The sequence below is a fragment of the Microtus ochrogaster genome, chromosome 16 (genome assembly GCF_000317375.1).
Source record: "Microtus ochrogaster isolate Prairie Vole_2 chromosome 16, MicOch1.0, whole genome shotgun sequence".
NCBI classification, from domain to species: Eukaryota; Metazoa; Chordata; class Mammalia; order Rodentia; family Cricetidae; genus Microtus; species Microtus ochrogaster.
Window position 1 is genome coordinate 54,977,287 of NC_022018.1, and position 18,279 is coordinate 54,995,565.

At 46.7% G+C, this 18,279-nt stretch overlaps 1 protein-coding gene across 2 annotated transcripts in view; it reads left to right on the forward strand.

Annotated features, from left to right (window-relative positions):
- Nucleotides 1-2,776: 2,776 nt before the first annotated feature.
- The window catches only part of Sfxn1 (sideroflexin 1), a 38,017-nt gene continuing 22,514 nt past the window's right edge, over nt 2,777-18,279 (forward strand). The window contains exons 1-2 of one of the 2 annotated variants that reach the window (XM_005355191.3): nt 2,777-2,880; nt 16,847-17,021. In XM_005355191.3, coding sequence (XP_005355248.1) covers nt 16,858-17,021 — 164 coding nt within the window. In that variant the 5' untranslated portion in view covers nt 2,777-2,880; nt 16,847-16,857. Of the gene's footprint in view, nt 2,881-4,570; nt 4,592-16,846; nt 17,022-18,279 lie in introns of those variants that run through there. The other variant, XM_013349187.2, reaches the window with a different exon arrangement.

An 18,279-nucleotide genomic window follows, 5' to 3' on the forward strand; every position in this document is an offset into this window, starting at 1 on the left:
AGCCGGCTTGTGGGCTACATAGAATAATAGAAATGGGTTAGATCAATATGTAAGAGCTAGCCAATAAGAGGCTGGAACTAATGGGTCAGGCAGTGTTTAAAAGAATACAGTTTCCGTGTAATTATTTCGGGTAAAGCTAGCCTGGTGGCGGGACACAGCCCGCCGCTCATATTACAACAGCCATGAGGGCAGCTGGGTGCCTGGGATGCAGCCCCGCCGCTCCTATTTCAACATACAACAGGATTCGGGGGACATCCAGTTCTTCACCTTCACAATGTTGCTTGGCAGAATGTGATCTGTTTGTTGCTTGCTTGGACCCACAGACTGCAGCAGAAGTGCAAGTGGTCTCTTCTGTCTTACCTGCTATCTAGTCCTTTGCTGTACAAACATGCCCAGGACTGTCCATGCAGGAAAAGAAACTGGAACAGAGCAAAGGCAGTCAACTGCTCTAGCTAAGGCTTCAGATGCAGAGATGAGCAAAGTCCCTAGCCATCTAGGGATGAAGTAAGCTAGCAGAGAACAGGTCAAAGAAGCAGAAACACACAGCCAGCCATAGACTTAATATTAGAGCACATTGTTACTGTTGTACAGCCTGGGGATGTGGAGTTATGATATGTGGTTCCTGTAGCAACAGGAAACTAGTGAGTTGTATCTATCTACTACGCCTTCTGCTCTGCAGCCAATTTGGTGGCCCCTATCTGGCTTGCATAGCTGTAGTTACAGATACTGTTGCAAAGTTGTCAAGTTAGAAATTCTACAGTTGCCAAGTTTTACACTTGCTTAATACCATTTGTCTTAAATACTTGTTTGCCTTCTCTCCTTTCTGCCCACTAGCTCTTTGAAAGGTTCTTTTGTGCTTTGCTGGAGGGGGGAGGTGACTTAGTAGGGTTATTATTGCTGTGACGAAACACCTTGACTAAAGGAACTTGGGGAGGAAAGCATCTATTTGGCTTACATTTCCACATCACTATTCATCATCAAAGGAAGTTACTACAGGAACTCAAACAAGGCAGGAACCTGGAGACAGGAGATGATGCAGAAGCCATGGAGGAGTGCTGCTTATTGGTTTACTCTTCATGGCTTGCTCAGCCTGCTTTCTTATAGAACCCAGGACCATTGGCCCAGGGATGATAATACCCACAATGGGTAGTCCCAATAACAATCACTAATTAAGAAAATGTTCCGCAGGCTTGCCTACAGCCTGATCTTATAGGGTATTTTCTCAATTGAGGCTCCCTTGTCTTTGATGACTGGAGCTTGTGTCAACTTGACATAAAACTAGTCAAGGATTAGGCCTTTGTTTTCCTTTGCAATCCTTTTTTAATCCATTTTATAATCAGATGAAGGATAGACAGGAGTTCTGAGAACAATGAATACCATTCTAAATATCCATGGAATATTGCCCAGAGTTTTACTTTCCATGTTTGGTTTATGAATTCACCTGCAATTGAGTTCGTTTTATGTTGGCTAAGGCAGGGAGTACCCTGATCGCCGTATATTGAGCAAACACCTCACCTTTGCTTTGTGATACAGCATTCAGGAGCCACATCTTTTGGTGTGAAATTGGTGGGCAGTAAAAGAAGTTACACAAACCGGTACTGAGTAGGAAGGGGCATGTTCAATGAATATAGTACAATGGACCAATGCAGCCACAGACAAACTGTCTTCTTGATTTAGACCAGGTTTTAATGTGGGACCTGTCTTGGTTTCTTTTTCTGTTGTCGTGATTAACATTCTGACACAAGAAACCCAGGGGAGCAAGGTTCATTTTAGAACATAGCTCAAAAGAACAGTCCATCACACTGGGGAAGTCAAGTCAAGGAGAGCTTGAAGCAGAGGGTCACGTGGCATTCAGCGGGCTCCAAGGCAGCAGCGCTTCCATACCCGCTGGCAGCTAATTTGATCTGTGGGCTTGGTCACATCACTCCTCTGCCCTCCACACTCAGAAGGAACACTGCTTTTCTTTACAGTGTTATTAGAGACTTCTCCGACCAGCCTTGTAGGCAGAGGCTCCTGCCAGGAGTGTGATTCCTTTTCCATCTCTCCACGGGGTCTGGCATGTCTGTTTGGACTGGAGCTCCTCATTCATCCTGGTACAAACACACTTCCTCCCTTCTTTACCATTGATCTGTGCCAAATTTTGTAACTGGAGGACAATCTACTCCTTCAGCTGTTTCTCTCATATACATTTTAAAGTCACCACACACACACACACACACACACACACACACACACACACACACACACACGGAGGGGGGAGGGAGAGAGGTGGGGTGTCCAGGATTTAATATATCCCTCCTCTTAGTCCAAGGAGGTCTGCCACCAACATTTCCACCTGACTAAGCTCAGTAGCCTCCATAACTCCAGAAAAGGTCTCTGGTCTGCACGTTCCCTGTGTTCGGGTCTCAGTCCAGCAGTCAGTGACTGTTTCGAAGGTGGTGGCACTTTTATCATCTAAGTTTTTTTATAGCGACAGTTGTGTCAAACGAAGAAACACTGACCCAAAACGAATGAAGGAGCGCGTTATTGGACTTGCTGTAGTAGATAAACTAATAACGAAGGGTAGTCTCCTAAGGAAAATCAAATTGAACTACAGTGGGTTTGACCTGGGCCACACCGCGCGGCGAGGATGAACTTGGGCGTTCCTAGCAGGGCCAGAAGCAAATGCGCGAGCACGAGGGGCGTGCACAGACCGCGGAGCTCAGCAGCCCAGGCAGCAAGTGACACCGAGGCAGAGGCAGGAGCCTCTGGGCGGGGCCGCGCGTCGTGGGCGCGCGTCGGGGCCGCGCTCCTGGGGCGGCGCGCGGGACCGTGGCGCTTCCGGCAGCGGGAGGCGGCGCCGAGTGGGACCGAGCGGTGCGGGTAGCTGCCGGGGAGGCGGTGAGTAACGGAGGGGGGCTGCGGGGCGCGTGGGCTGGCTCGGTCTTGGGTTCCGCGGGAGACCCAGCGGGGTCCGCTACGCGCGCTGGGGATACCTAGGGCGGGTGCCCTACTCCCGGGGACCTCGTGGGTCCTCGGCTCCCGCGTGTGGCTAGGGAGGCCCCGCGTGGAGCAGGTCTCGCCTCTCCCCCATGGGATGGCGCATTACGCATCCTGCCACGCGTCCCTAACCACCGCGTGACGAAACTTGCTGGGTGCAGGCGGCCAAGATGGCTGCCGGGGGACGGTCTCCACGAGGATGGCAATTGCCAGGTGACCAGGTGGCTCCTAGACGCTGGGACCCCGGGCTCGGTCAGGAGACTACCTGATGGCCACCCTCCAGCTCATAATCTCTGCAGGGGACCAAAGTGTCCCAGGTAGATCTGTGGGACCTGCACCCTCGCTCCCACATCATGTTACAGAGCATCGCAGGTCCAGCCGCCCCAGAATGATAATAACCACACTAAGGTCTGTGCCTACTGGGTTAGATCTCTGACTTTTGTGTTCATCCAATGTTGCCAAATCCTGGATATTCTCTCCATAATCCAGATTTGAAAATTGAAATTCAAGAAGTTGAGTGACTTGCCTAAAGTGTCACAGCTGGTCAAGGGAAGAGCAAGGCAATCCGAGTATATGTAGTTTTTGCTAGTATGCTCTCAGTAAAGATTTGTTGCGAGACCTCCTGGAAAAGCCTGGAGTTTGAGCACTTACCTGGGACCCTTTCTTTACAGTTTTCTCACACTCCTGGTCCTGCGTTTGCGTTCAAAGAAGATGCAGCAAACGAGATTAGCAGGTTAGCTGTTCTCAACTTGTGGCTGATATCAGATAGTTACATTATGATTCATAACAGTAGCAAAACTACAGTTATGAAGTAGCAACGAAATAATTTTATGGTTGGGGGTCACCACAACATGAGAGGGTCACAGCATTAGGAAGGTTGAGAACCACTGCCTAGATTTTCTCTCTGTCCATTTTCCAGGCAGAGGAAGGGGCAGGCACACAGGTAAACAAGGAGACTTTGTGGCTCTTACAATGTTAGACTCGGGCTTGCAAGGGAGAGCTGTTTGGGGAACAATGGAACTTCGGCAGGAAGTCCCGGGACCTCAAGGCCTCTTCCTCTCCCTCAAGACTGTAGTTGCCCTGTTCTTAGAAATGGCAGTGTTTGGGAAGAGTTTGTCAGTTCCCGCCCAGCTCTGATAAGGAATTGCTTCATCAGTGGAGTCAAGGGTTAGGTGTAGGGTGCAGCCAAAGGTCTGTAAAATGTAGAGAGTGCATTTAGTTTTCTGTAAAAGTTTGGTGAAAACCCCCAGAATATGCAACCAAAGCTACTAGCTGAGAGGAACATCCTCTTGCCCCTCCTAACTTCCTGCAAAGAAAGTTGTGCAGACAGCCAGGCCACAATGACTCATAAAGTTGTGTGTGTGTGGCCGGAAGAGGGCATTAGATCCCCTGGAATTGCCCACCTTTGCAAGCTGCCAGATGTGGGAGACAGGAGATAGGAACCAAACCTAGGTACTCTGAAAGAGTATCAAGTGTTCTTGACAGCTTGTCTCTCTCCCCCACCTTGTAACTATTGGTTTCTGAGAATGAAACAAAGAATCTATCGCTGCAGAAGTGGCAGCTTTAGCTGTGTGGAATTGTGCATAGGCCAATAGAAGGTTTGGAGTTCAAGGTAAGAAGTCTTGTTGTTTTTTTTTCCTGTTGTTTGTTTGTTTTTGTAGCTATTCATTAGAAAGTTAAAATTCTTCCTTAGGAATCTATCAGTATGGAAGTGTATATATCACTAATTGAGTGTGTATGTATGTATGACCAGGTACTTCATCTGTACAAAGTCCAAACTTATCAAACTTATTGTTTAGTTGATACTATTAATCTGTAACATCATTTCATAGACTTTGGTATATATAATCTGTGAGTTGACCCTTCCCACCCTGCCTAAGGACCAAATCAAGGGCCTTGTGCTTGCTAAACAAGCACTCTACCGCTGAGTTAAACTCACTCCCAACACCAAGATGATTCTTTTTGAGTAATAAATCATTTGACTGAATAGGTCCAAAATATTCTGTTAACAGTTGGGTAGTGTTTTAGCATTTTTGGTGGGTAGTGCCATTATCTCAAGTAGAAATCAATAGCTTTTTTAATTGGGTATATTTTCACCCTGTTCTAGGTGACTGCTTAAACAGCCCAGGCTGAGTTGCTGGAACACGAACAGGGTTGTCTTGTCACCTGAGTGCCAGCAGACAGATGTGCATGGGGGTTGGGGGCAGAGCAGCAGGGCCTACATCTGCACCCAGCACTGTCCTTGAAAGCGAGGAAATGGATTTGCAGCACAAACCCATTACAACTAGACATGCTCTTATTAAAAATTATTATTAACGTTATTATTATTAATTTTATGTACATGTGTGTGCAGCTGCATGAGATTGTGTGCAAGTTGCAGGCAGTTATGAGCCACTTGATATGGTGGGTGCTGAGAACTGAACCCAGGTCCTCTGGAAGAGCAGTCAGTGCTCTTAACCACTGAGGCATCTCACCATGCTCTTCAAACTAGTATAATTCTTTACACAGAACCTAACTTTCTTATCTATGGTTTAATCTCCCGAATGACCATGACCATAAGAAAGGACTGCGGGGGGGGGGGGGAGAGTATGCACACAGGTAACTGGCTAAAAGCCAAACAGAAATTAGTAAATAGTTGGCGTTAGTTTAGTGTTATTGTCCATTGCAGACAGATCGCCTCGTACATCCAAAACTGTGGTAAGGACAGAATTGCCCAGGCTGTCACCTTGGGAAGATACCTCAGGAGGCCATGTGGATTTAGCAGTTTACTGCTGCATGGATAGCCCCATATCTGAACCTGAGGAACCCCCAGAAGTGGGTCATACCTGCCCAGCCTCAAAGGAACCAACTGAACAGTGAGCTCCACCTTTATCTCCAGTGCTGGGAATGAAGCCAGGGCAAGTGCTCAGCCACTGAGCTACATCCCCAGCCTTTGCTTAATGTCCCCCAAAGAACAGCAGTTTTAACCAACAACCTGCTTTCCAGTTCAGTAATATGATCACCATTGTTAATCTTTAGCCAGGCTTAAAGGTTTGTCTCCGATACTCTGAGAAAGTTCTTTCCCTGTTTATTTTCTATGAAATTTCAGAGAACTCTTTTTTTTTTTAACTAATAATCAAACATGTTTTGACATGTATCTCAAAGTTTGGAATTTGAATTCTTTTTATGAAAGTTTCTTTTGCTTAGACATCTGTGAAGATCTTTGGGAAGCTGGAGCCGCCTTGCTCCATTCTCCGTCAGCAGCCACCAGTGAGGACAGCAACTCCCGCCCTCCAGCATGGCTCGCTCAGTGGCCCCTACCTTTGGTGATTTCTGATTATGAGGTCAATATAGCCCTCTACTTGGTGATCCTACCAACCCTGTGAACTAGACTGCTTGTCCAGTTTCTTCATTAGAAAAATGAGATTTAGGGTGAAAACTAACTCCCACTTTGTGGGGTTAGAGAATCCAAGTCACGTTCACTTGGTGAGGCTCCTGTTCTGTAAACTACTGGGGTTGATTCAGTTCTCAGATAGGTCACTACATAAACTGTCCTCCCTAGGCAGGAACCAGCCTGGAAAAACATGCCAGTAACAACAGGCACAAGCTGGGCCATCACTGAATTATTTAGACTGCTCTAGCTCAGGCCTAAAGGTCTTAACTCTGGGTCATCTGACAAACTAGGTTTATGTCAGCTCTGCCCGGTCACATTCTAGGGTGATGCAGTCCCTGGTCACAGGCGGTTCTCAAGGGAGCAGAGATCCTGGCAGCAGGTGACTTAGATTCACATTGAGGCACTGCTGAATTTGTGAACTGCTTTCCTGAGCCGCAGGAGGTAATGCCTGTGCTACAGGACAGGACGTGAGCTGGGAACTAAGCCTGGAGAGTTAAAAACATACAGACAAACACAGAGACGAAGACAGGCAGAGAGACATGGGGACCAGGTCATCCTTGATACAAGAATGCCAAATGTCAAACTTTATTGTGCTCAGGGGCAGCTTATATAGGGATCCTTAGCCACGCCCAGCTCTCAGGACCTTTCAGCTGGAGGCTCATCAGGGTCTTGTGCCCAGAGCAGCTGCAGGCAAAGAAAGTCAAGGGGCCAGGGGTCTATAGCTCCCAACAATAGGAGGTAATAGCTCCAAGGCTTAGATGGGGGAGAGGGTGCTGTAAGGGCAGCTTTTAGAGTAAATTGTAGGTGGTCCCACACTAGCTCAGAATGAAATTAATAAAGGTCTCTTTACTTAGGGGTAGACTCACAAATCAGCAGTCCTCTGCACAAGCAGGGAACAGGAACTGAATCCAGCAGCCAGGGGGCTTGCCCACGCCCCTACCTCTGCATACATAATACCCAAGACCATGCCCGAAGTGGGCTAGCATCTCAAAGGCCATTGGCTGAAGGAGTTCCCACAGCACCTCCCCCTTTTGTCTAAGAGAATTCTAAGCCTCATACAAAACTATATGCAATAAGAACAAATATCAAGTATAAAAATTAGAATTACAACCAGCATAAGCAATATCAGGTAAGAAATGTTTACACAGATTTTGACAATGTTGACTAACATGTAGTTGGCAAGCCACTGGCAGAAGCTGAGATTTGAGCTCAGATTTGTTAGCCCACAAGCAGAAGTTCTCATGCACACCCCACCCTCCTCCATCTAGGGCCCAAGTTACACAACAGCAGGCAAAGATAGGGTGGCGTGTGTGCCACAGAACAGAGTTTCAAGTCCATTGAAGTAACCGCCCTACCGGTTGACAGCACCCCATCTTAACAAACTTAACCTGGAGTCATGGAGGAGGTGTGTGAAGGAAGTACCCCAGGATGCCCGGCTGTAGGCTGCCAGTATGGTATCAGGCAGATGCTTCCCTATAGGGGAGGCAGTGGTATTCTCAGGGAATTGCTCGTGAAGATTAGGGCATGTTCTGTTGTAAACACGAGGAGTCTGGGTCCCCTGTTACCCAGTGAAGCTGAGAACAGGAGAGACGGGCTGAGACAAATGAACTTTACTGGCCTCAAGCTGGAGAGCTGGAAGGTTTACATATAGATTCCTTCCTGCCAGGGCTGCAGATACAAAAATTACTTGACATTCCTAAGGGATCTAATTTTAGAGCCAGGTGAGTACCCAAATGGTCACTAATTCTTGCAGTAACCAGTTCTCATGAGGTGGTTTCTGTAATTGTCCACGAGTCCTCAGGGAGCCAAGATGCTTGGAGGCCGCGGGGGCCATAATATCTAAAGAAACATTATGGTCAGGTTGGATGAGGAGTGTTGTTTTCTTTGATATTTTCTTGTTGTCAATAAGCATAATTTATAGGCTAATTATAATTCTTTGGCTAGAGTAGCCAGACAGAAATGGTGAAAAACAGGTCTCTAAGCGCCAGGAACAAGTTAGCTCAGTTGTTTCCGTTTCCCTTGGCTGATGTTGGGAGGGAGCTGACCAGCCGCTGGCCTCACCATAGGACATGCGCTGACTTAGACTTTTCTTTGTGCTCCTCATTTTGACTTGGCTGTTGTGAATTGTAAAGCAGGTTGAGCCCATCGGCAGGGTGGGTGTTTCTGAGCAGTGTGTGTGGACACCAGTCAGCACAATCCCAGTCTCAGACACGGTTTGCTGGGGTGGTGGTCTCATGACGACTTTTCGGCGAGCTTGGACGAAGCTCTGTTTAGTGAGCGTGCCGTGTGAAGGGTCTCTGCATGCACATTGGAAGAGATGAATGTAGGATGGTCTCCGTTATAATGTGTGTGCTTTTCAACTTGATGTTTTGCATGTTAAGAACTTTGGAAACAAGCCTAGGCCAGTGAAAAGCCTCAGTGGGCACTGGCTGCATTTGTTGATTGTGTTTGTTAATGAATGTCTACAAAGACTGGAGAACTGTGTTTTGATGAGGCTCCATGAACCTTTGCTAAGAGATTAAATGTTAGAACTGAGAGTTCCTGTCCCCTTTGAAAGCTGTTTGGAAGTCTGGCACAATGACTAACAGGTACCTAGTGTTTAGCTTGAGTTAGTCCCAGGATCTCCACCTTCAGGAGAACCAACTCCTGTACCACGAATAATAAAAACCCAGAGACAGATATTGAAGTTCAACCTGAAGATCAGAAAATCAAAACAGCCAGCCACTGGCTCTTACCTCTACCTCAGACCTAAAATGGGCAATCCTGCCTCCGCAAATCCTCAGGTTGAGACTGAGGGTGAGACCTGTCTCCTCGCATTTTATATTCCTCTCTAGTGCTGGGATTAAAGTCATGCATCAGGAGATATAAGCCAAATAAATCCTCCCCCACCCAAAAAAGTTATGTACCCCCACTGCCTGGCCTCTGTGGCTAACTAGTGTGGCTGCTGGGATTGAAGGTGTGTGCAACCACTGCCTGGCCTGTCTTGCTTACTAGTGTGGCTGATTTGCACTGATCCTCAGGCAAGCTTTATCTATTAAAACTCAAATAATAGACCACTGTAAACTCCTACAGGTTGTCCTCTGGCCTGTGCATTGTGACTCCCATGTGCATGTGTGTGCATGCACATTTACGTACACACATACACACACACACACACACACACTTGTGCAAAGTGGATAAGCATAACAAAATAGAAAAAACAATTAAATTAGTTGCCTCTGTGGCTAAGAGCATTTATAGTGGGTGTCCTTACACACAGTAGAGCCCGCAGAGTATCTGTCTGAGTGGAGCAAGAAGGAAGTACTCTGGTTCAGCCCAACTCAGTAGCCAGTGTCGGTTCAAACTTTGAGAGTCTGACGCCTGGTAGTTTATTTTAGGCATATTAAAGCAGAGCACAGCTTTGGGGAAAGTTTCCTGGTAATAATTAACGCAGTCCCGTGTGCACAATAAAGCTTAAGACATGACTACATCGGAACTCTTTGTAAAGTATATGTGACAGCCTCCGTACAAATGAGTGTTATAGATTGACTACCGAAGGGTCTGGGGAAGGAGTTGGTGTGGTCCTGGTCATACAGGTAGTGCAAAGGTCGCCAGGCTATAAGCCATCTCCACTCGCAGCCTTCTGGGCAGACTACAGGTAATGTGCCTCTTCCTTTGAAGAGACAACGCTGCATGTTTAACATCCCTGGGTCCCCTCTTCCTCTCCGTGAGCACAAGAGCCTCTGTGCCTCCTACAACTTACTGCTCTCGCGGAAGATCCGGGTTCAGTTCCCAGCACCCACATGGCAGTTCACAGCCATCTGTAATTCCAGTTCTAAAAGCAGCATAATGCTATAAGTATTAATGTTCCTAGTTGCTGACATCTTAAATTGTCCGTGAGACTGTCTAGTAAAAGGTAGTGGTTATTCACAGGCAAATGGCTTGAATTCACTTCACTTCTTAGTAAACTACAGAAAATAGCTTTAAATCTCACCTTTTGTCTCTTAATAAAACAAATGTTTTTAAAAGCCAAGGTGCTCAATCTAAGGATTAAAAGCACTTTAGAAAAGGTCCTTTAGTAAGTAAGAATTAGTGTCTCAATTAACCAATGGAGTCGTGTGTCAGCAGAATAAACTCAAGTCAAAATTCGCCCCCCACTGACCAAAACTCCAAAAGTTAGAGCTTGGCTTTTGAAATGCATAGTGAGCCAGCCCTCTTGCCCTGGTCGTTCTGCTGCTGCAGGCCAGCTAGCTTGGTTGCATCACTGCTTCCCTGTTGCAGGATTTCTTCAGACTGTGAAACATGAGAAGTGTGCAGTGTGGTATGTTGAACCCTTTGTGTTCACTGTCTTCAGCCCTCGGGTCAGCCGATGCCCGTGGACGCCTCCTCTGCCTGCTGCCTTGAGTCACAGGCAGGGAGTGTGGTCATTTTCCTAAGGTTCTTGTATCCTTGCTGGCTGACTAGAGAGATTCATTTTAGCAGTCTGAACTGTCATAGCCTCAGGTAGATGTGGCAAAGAGAATGTACGCCCAGCCTGTTGTCTCCTGTCTCTCTGGGCACCTTTCAGTGTTCTCCAGTATATCAAAGCTGAGATGTTCTTGAACATTCTCTGGGGTTACATTCAGTCTATTCTTTTGAGAGATGGCATTTTTCATTATCTCTGCCTTTGTCTGCAGTTTGGAAATGTGCATCTCCTCCAACATCTTGAACTGTCTGTAGCCCCATGATCATCCATTCTATCCCCAGTATCAGCGTGAAGCCAAGCAACAACTCTGCCACTGCAGGCAGGCACCGGCCTCTCCCAGTTGACTCATCTGCTGGAGAACCAGTACCACTGATCATCAGGAACCGCTTAAATCCTGGCTCAAGAATACTTCTCTAATGAGTGGTTTGAACTTCGTCCGGTTTCAACCTTCAGGACACATCTATGACCACAGCCATTGGACGGCTTCCCTCTACATGTTAACCAAACGTTCAGGAATCCAAGTCCATCCCTGTTACCTCACACGCCCCACCCATATCCTGCTCCCCACAACAACCTCACTTCTTCAAAGATGTGTGTGTGTGTGTGGCATTCCCAGTCAGGCTGACCAGTCAGGATCAAGCATGCCAGGTGGATGTTCCTACAGCCTATCTCTGCATGTCATTCAGGCCACTAACCCAGGTACCCTGTGCCACCATCCAGCTGGTAGTTTGTGCTACTGTGGTCTAACCAGATGGGCAGGAGGAAGGAGAAACGCCCACAATCCCTCGCAGCAGCCCCCTTTCTTGGCCCACTCAACCCAGAGTGAAGCTGGCCCAGGCTTCATCTCAGCTTTGCTTCTTCCTCCCCTCCTCCAGCTGACACATTGCTCCTGGGTACCAAGTACAAGAGCAGCTCTGTTCCTGCCCATGACTGACCCAGGTGAACTTCAGAGTCAGGGTGGGTGCAGGGGTGGGGGAAGAGGCAGGAAGGCTGATTATAAAAAACCAATTCCTAGAGAAAATGCAAGTGGAGAAAGTGAAAGCTATGCCTGGAGGCGAAGATTAATACCTAAAAGGGGGGGTTGCATAATTGACTGTAGTAAATAATTAAATATTATCTGGCTTGGTATCAGCCTTCTCTGTCAGAATGCTGATGTGGCGTTGCTGGACAGTCTTTCTGGGAGTGGGAAGCTCTGGCTACTGCACTTAGTTTATGCCGGTAGAGAGCTACTTGAACTCACAGAAAAGGAATGGAGCCCTGTTTGTTCCCTTTGCCCCGCTAGCAAACCACACATTTCGTACAGCTTTATTTATTTATTCTCTTAGTGTGCTGAAGGTCAGAAGCCTGACTGGGGCAGCCTGCCACCGGGAGGCACTGGGAAAGTGAGGCTTTTCTGGCCTCACTTCAACTACAGCTTGTAATTGTGTTCATTTATCTGGCTCCTGTTGTGATTCTGGGTGTCCTTAGATAATCGGTCTCGGGGGCTGAAACCCCTCAACAAAGTCCTAAACCATGAATACAGCATTTTCTCCGCTCCTGGAGACCAGGCTGTCTCCATCTTAAGAGGCCATTCTTCTGCCCATAAGAACAAGGCCATCCATGGGGTTTGTGGTTTCTGAGGTTTGACAGATTAACCTAGAGTGTGAAAGTCACTGTTCAGGCAAAGCTGTCCTGATTCCTCCCTTCCTCTGTGGGTTGGGAGTAGCCTCTTAGAATGTTTTCGTACTCCATGGAAAGGGCACGGCTGTTATGAGAAAAGAGCTGGCTTACTCCAGCACTGGCCTGAGGGGAGAGCACGTGCTTTTAGGCATCCACAGTTATCCCTGTCTTTAATAGAAACAAAAAAAATGCTCACTTCTAGCCCATCTTTGTCTCTTAGAGAGGACACTAGCAGAGGCCTCTGCAGCGTTCCTGACTCCATTGGGCTGTACCCTATGAGGTCATGATGTCGGAGGAAGCCCAGTGCAGTGGACAAGTTCTTATTTAAAGGGAAAAGGGGACCTCAGAGACATCAGTGCTCTATAGACATTTACTGGTTTTATCCTTTAAAATAGCTGAAGAGACTGGTGAGGAAAAGCAGTGCTGCTAGCCAGCATCCTGGGGTCCCCTCTCACCTTCAGCCATTTCAGGGGACAGGCTATTTCCTTTCCTTGAGTCTCAGTTTCCTGGTCTGTGTGGTGAACTTGTAGAATGATTCCTTTGTGAGATCCTGAATAGTTCTTTTGCAACAGTACCAGAAAGTATCCATTCTGTTATAGTGGCATCATGTTGGTGACAATTTAGCCAAAATGTTGCCTGTACTTAACACATTGCCCATGGTTTGTTGCTCTGTGAACGCTACATTTATATCTTTGCCTTATTGTTAAGCATAAAGGAGAAAAAATGCTCCAGAGAAAAATCAGGCATCCTGGGTGCCCTGGGGACCATGACAGTCTGCTCTCACCTGAAGGATTTCACAGGGAGGGAGGGAGGAAGCATCAGCTAGACAGTCCCACGTAGAGCATGGTCCGTGCCTGCCCATCAAGCTGGAGGTTTGTGCCCGGAGCACCTGCAGGGTCACATATCCAGCCAGCCTCCTCCGGACCTAGAGTGTGAGCCTCTCTAGAAGGCCTGTTTGTGTGTTTTAAAGCTCTGCACATGATGTATCCTGTGGTTTAGAGCCTGTCTTCGCCGCTGTCTTTGTCAGAATGAACTGAGCAGGGAGGCTTTGATGTGATTCGCTGCCATCTTTGCTTGTGAGAGTCTCTGGACTTTGTGACTGTCCCTTCCATCTTCAGTTGTCATCTCTTACAGTTATCATCAACATTATTATTATATTATTATTATCATTATCATTTTCTAAGCAGGAGGGATCCCTTGAGAACCATCATCCCCAAACACAGACACTGAAGGCAGGTCAGACGGGCTTGAGATGCAGGCAGGCTTCGGGACCCAGGACCCACATTCCTGACTCTGCTTCATTACAGAGGTGGCTGAGATGCCTTGGCTCATCTCTGCAGGCGAGTCTGGAAGCTTTCCTACATAAAACTGGAGTCTTCATTTTACTATTTGTGGGTTATAAATAATCCATGTTTCCACACAGTGACAAAGTCTCTGATGTCCATGAGGCCCTGTTTATCTGTTAGTGATCCATGATCAACTATGACCCAAAAATATGGAATGGAATACTTCAAAAGCAAAATAATTTGAGAGAGAACCCATTCACACAGATTATTGTCATGTGCATTGTTCATTGTTAGGTAGTGTTAACTTGTTGCTATGCCTAATTTAATAATTAACCTTATTCAAAGCACATATGTACAGAAAAAAACATTATATATAGGGTTCCATACTATCTGTGGTTTCAGATATCATTGTGGAGACTTGAACCCCCTCAGGTAAGGGGGGTAGCTATGTACTATATGTCTCTGTCCCTGGATTTAACACGCACAATAGTATATTTGTTCTAATTTATACTTAGGGCATATTATATTATATTATATTATATTATATTATATTATATTATATTATATGTTGTTATGTTATGTTATAACCTTGTCAGGCAAAGTCCAGCAGAGACAGAGCTCTTGTCTAATGGTGGTGTACTTTCTGGCTTGCTGTGATAAGAAAGATCATGACCAGAGGAGTTATGTGGGGTCTACGAGCCTAGCAGGAAAATGATGGCTACCATAGCATTATGGAGAACATGGAGCTTAATGCTTCAGCATTATGGTGGACACAAACCATGACTGGGCAAAGAACTTTGCACGTGAAGTGGACTCGCATCCCTGTTTCCTTAGAAACCACAGTGTTGAGAGGGACTTAGGATGCTGAGTCCAGAAGGTCCTCAATGTGAAGCTTTGTGCCTGGCCTGAGAATTCAGCGACCCCTGTGGTGGGGGGAGGGGGAATTTCATCCTTATCTTTCAGACAGCAGAGTTTCTGAGCATCTGTGACTATGCAAAACAAGGTTGCCAACTAGGATGTGGGATCATCCAGATGGAGCTGTTGACACTTTGTAGCTGGAGGCAAGGGTTGGCTCTGTACCTACTGTGTCTGCTGCTCAAACCCAAACCCATTTTATCATTAGCTTCAGGCTTGGGTGCCTGACTGATATGTTCAGTTTTGATCCGCTGGTCAGTGATGTGTCATTTGTGTGTTTTGACAGAGGACAAATTACAGGGCTGGCTAACATTTGCATCTGATGTCTTAAGTGGTCTTCAGAATTCGTATAATACTAAAGAAAGCTATGGGTAGAGCTGGCGTTAGAAAAGGGAAGGAGAAGAAACAGGTGGAAGAAAACTAATTCTGTGAAGCCAGATGTGGATCGTGTGAAGTGATCAGCCCCTTTGACTTACCAACGCCAGAGATTATCTGAGAAAATCGCCAAAGATGAGGGATGAGGGCCCCAGACAAGGTTGTAGTGTTATGTGTAATGTTGAGAACTAAAACAGAACAGCCCTCAAGGGTCATGGTGGCTCCAGAGTGGAGCTCTGATGTCGCTGGAGGGCTTCATGAAGCAAATGCAAATGGCCATCCCAGAACAGGGTGGGAGGATGGTAAGAGCCAGTGGGCGGGGGTGGGAGTGGGCCTGCTGGGTGTGCTCATCAGCTGCTGAAGGAGGAATCGGTTTTCTTCAGGGGGAACCATATGATAGGTTGCCCGTACCCCAGTGGTTAGCACTACACCCATGGATATACGGGGAACACTATTTGGACTCAGTATGTTTATATATAGCACATTATATATACACATAGTTGTAGGATAGGTCGTAAATTTGAGAGGGGGATGTAGAAGGGGACACGGGAGAGACTGGGGAGGAATGGATATATTCATGTATGAAATTCTACAGTTTAAAAGATAGCCTGTCAAATTGCTTTTTATACTTGAAAAGCTTGTCATCAAAGGAATTTTGAAGACAGTAAAAAATGTTACAGGGAGGCTGGACTGGGGAGATTTTATTTCTTTGTTATTTGCATAATCAGCTTGTGGTTTTCAGCATTCCATAAAACAAGCAGTAAAACACTCCAGCGCAGTTCTAAAAGGAGCAGTAATGACTCAGAAATAAGTGAGCAAACACGGGAAAAATGCTCTTGAGCTAGAAGGGAAGACGGTGGCCGGGTTTGCGCTGTGGGGCCGTCAGGGTGTGTTGCTTGTCTCCATGTTTCTGGTAAATTGATGGAGATGATTTTTAATTTTTGATTGGTGGTTTATGCACTGGACAGGCTGGAAGAACCCGCCTTCTTTTTCAGTTTATACTCACTAGCATTGGTTATCATTATTGTTAGTTTTGTGCTCTTGTGCATCGTCAGTTACTCCCAGCAGGGATGACATTTGTTAGACCAGGACGCGGTGACACTGACGTCCACTGCTTCCCTCAAAGGCACATGCAGATGGAGGCCAGGGCAGACATCAGGTAGCATCCTCTGTCACTCTCCATGATGTGATGAGCCTGGAGTTAATACATTTGGCACATTTGGCTAGATTGACAGGCAGTGAGTTCTTGGGACCTGAACTTGGGTGTGGCAGGCAGTTTACTGACTGAGCTATCCCTCCCGCCCTGGCTACTTTAAAGCTTTGTCTATTTATCCTATGTAGAATATCGTTGGCTTTCCTACAGAAAAGGGATGTGCCAGATTCCTGAAATTTGGTTGAGATTCATTGAGATTTTTGAACAGCTTGCTTTGCCTTAAAAGGGTTCCAACTTGCAGCTTGGGGGCTGCATGGACCCCACGATAGCTATGAATGTGACCGAACACAAAGTCAAAACTAACTTAAATATTATGAGGTATTTTTGTGTGGTTTTTAAAAATTGATTATATTATTGTGTGAGAGAGAGTGGTTGTGTATGTGGCATGCAGGGGGGCTGTAAGCTCCCGAGACGGTCAGAGGACGCGTCTGCAGAGTTGACTCACCTGCCTTTGATGTAGGTTCCAGCAGCAGAGCGCAGGAAACCATGCCGGCGAGTCAGAGCTTTACCCTCTGAGCCATCTGTACACACAGGCTAAGCGTGACTGCCATGTCGTGCTTGTGATAACTGTCGCCTCACTCACCTCGTCCTTCCCTTTTCAGGATCTGGGACGATGTCTGGGGAAGTGCCTCCCAACATCAATATCAAGGAGCCTCGATGGGACCAAAGCACGTTCATCGGCCGAGCCAATCACTTCTTCACGGTCACGGACCCGAGGAACATCCTTCTAACTAACGACCAGCTGGAGAACGCAAGGAAAGTGGTGCACGATTACAGGTAAGGCTGGCGCCGCGTTTGCTGCCTTCCCGTGGTGGGATCACCGTGTTCATTGCATCCTGTACCTCTTCTCTAACTTAACTGTCCCAGGCACCTTTCTGTCTTCGGAGGGACACAGCACTGTTCAAGAAACTGGCTCCTGATAACTAGGGGTAGGGTCATTGCTGCTGAGACTCACCCCCAGTGAGGGAGACTCAGCTGCAAACGATTCTGATGGTGTTCAGGGATGCAGAGGGGAGATGCCCTTCATCAGCTGAGAGAGTCACACCTGGATAAGAGGAGCCACTTATGCAGGGACAGTCCATCTTCCACATTCACCAGTTCTCTGGCAGAAACCACTGGAAAATGTCTTTTCTCAGCATTGGACTTGAACAGATTTTTTTTTATTACTATTCCATGAGGAATGCAGTCTAACTGTACGGGGCATTTCTTGTTCATGATGTATCATGTGTATGTAGCAGGTAGTCTAGAGATGAATCAGCACATGAGAAAGAACCCAGACATGGTACTGCCTGCCGGAGTCCTAGCTACTCAAGAGACTGAGTCGGGGTCTCACTCAGCCAGTGCTCAACAAGCCTGAGCAACACTGTGAGACCCCATCTCAGAAAATAAGTAAGGAATGTATGGGATTAGATACAAATAAGCTAATATCATGCATCCTATAGAAAACACCCAAATCTCAGAATTCATATCCTTGAGGACAGTTAATTCAGAAGTAGATGTATTTTCCTATTTAAAAAACTGAATCAGAAATACTGTAAGGGTCCAGAGAGAGGCTTACATTTAAGAGCTACCTGCTATAGACAGATGTTTCTCTCCTGCCCACCTGTTCCCAATACCCAGAGGCTGCTTCCCAAACAATTGGCTTGAAGGTTTAATATTACTAATAAATGCTCAGCCAATAGCTCAGGTTTGTTATTAGCTAACTCTTACACTTAAATTAACCCATATTTCTATTTATGCTTTGCCACGTGGCGGTACCTTTATTACCATGTTCATCTTTTGCTCCCTCTGCATCCCTTTGTCAGCCCTTCTTCTTTCCAGCATTCTTAGTTTGGTCTTCCCACCTGACTACTGGCCAATCAGTGTTTTATTAAACCAATTCAAGTGAAAAATCTTTACAGTGTACAGGAAGATTATTCTATAGCAGCCTGCTCTTGCAGAGGACCCAGGTTCACTTCTCTGCACCCACGTGATAGCTCATAACTGCCTGTAACCCAGTCCCAGGGTACTTGAAGCCTCCTTCTGACCTCCACAG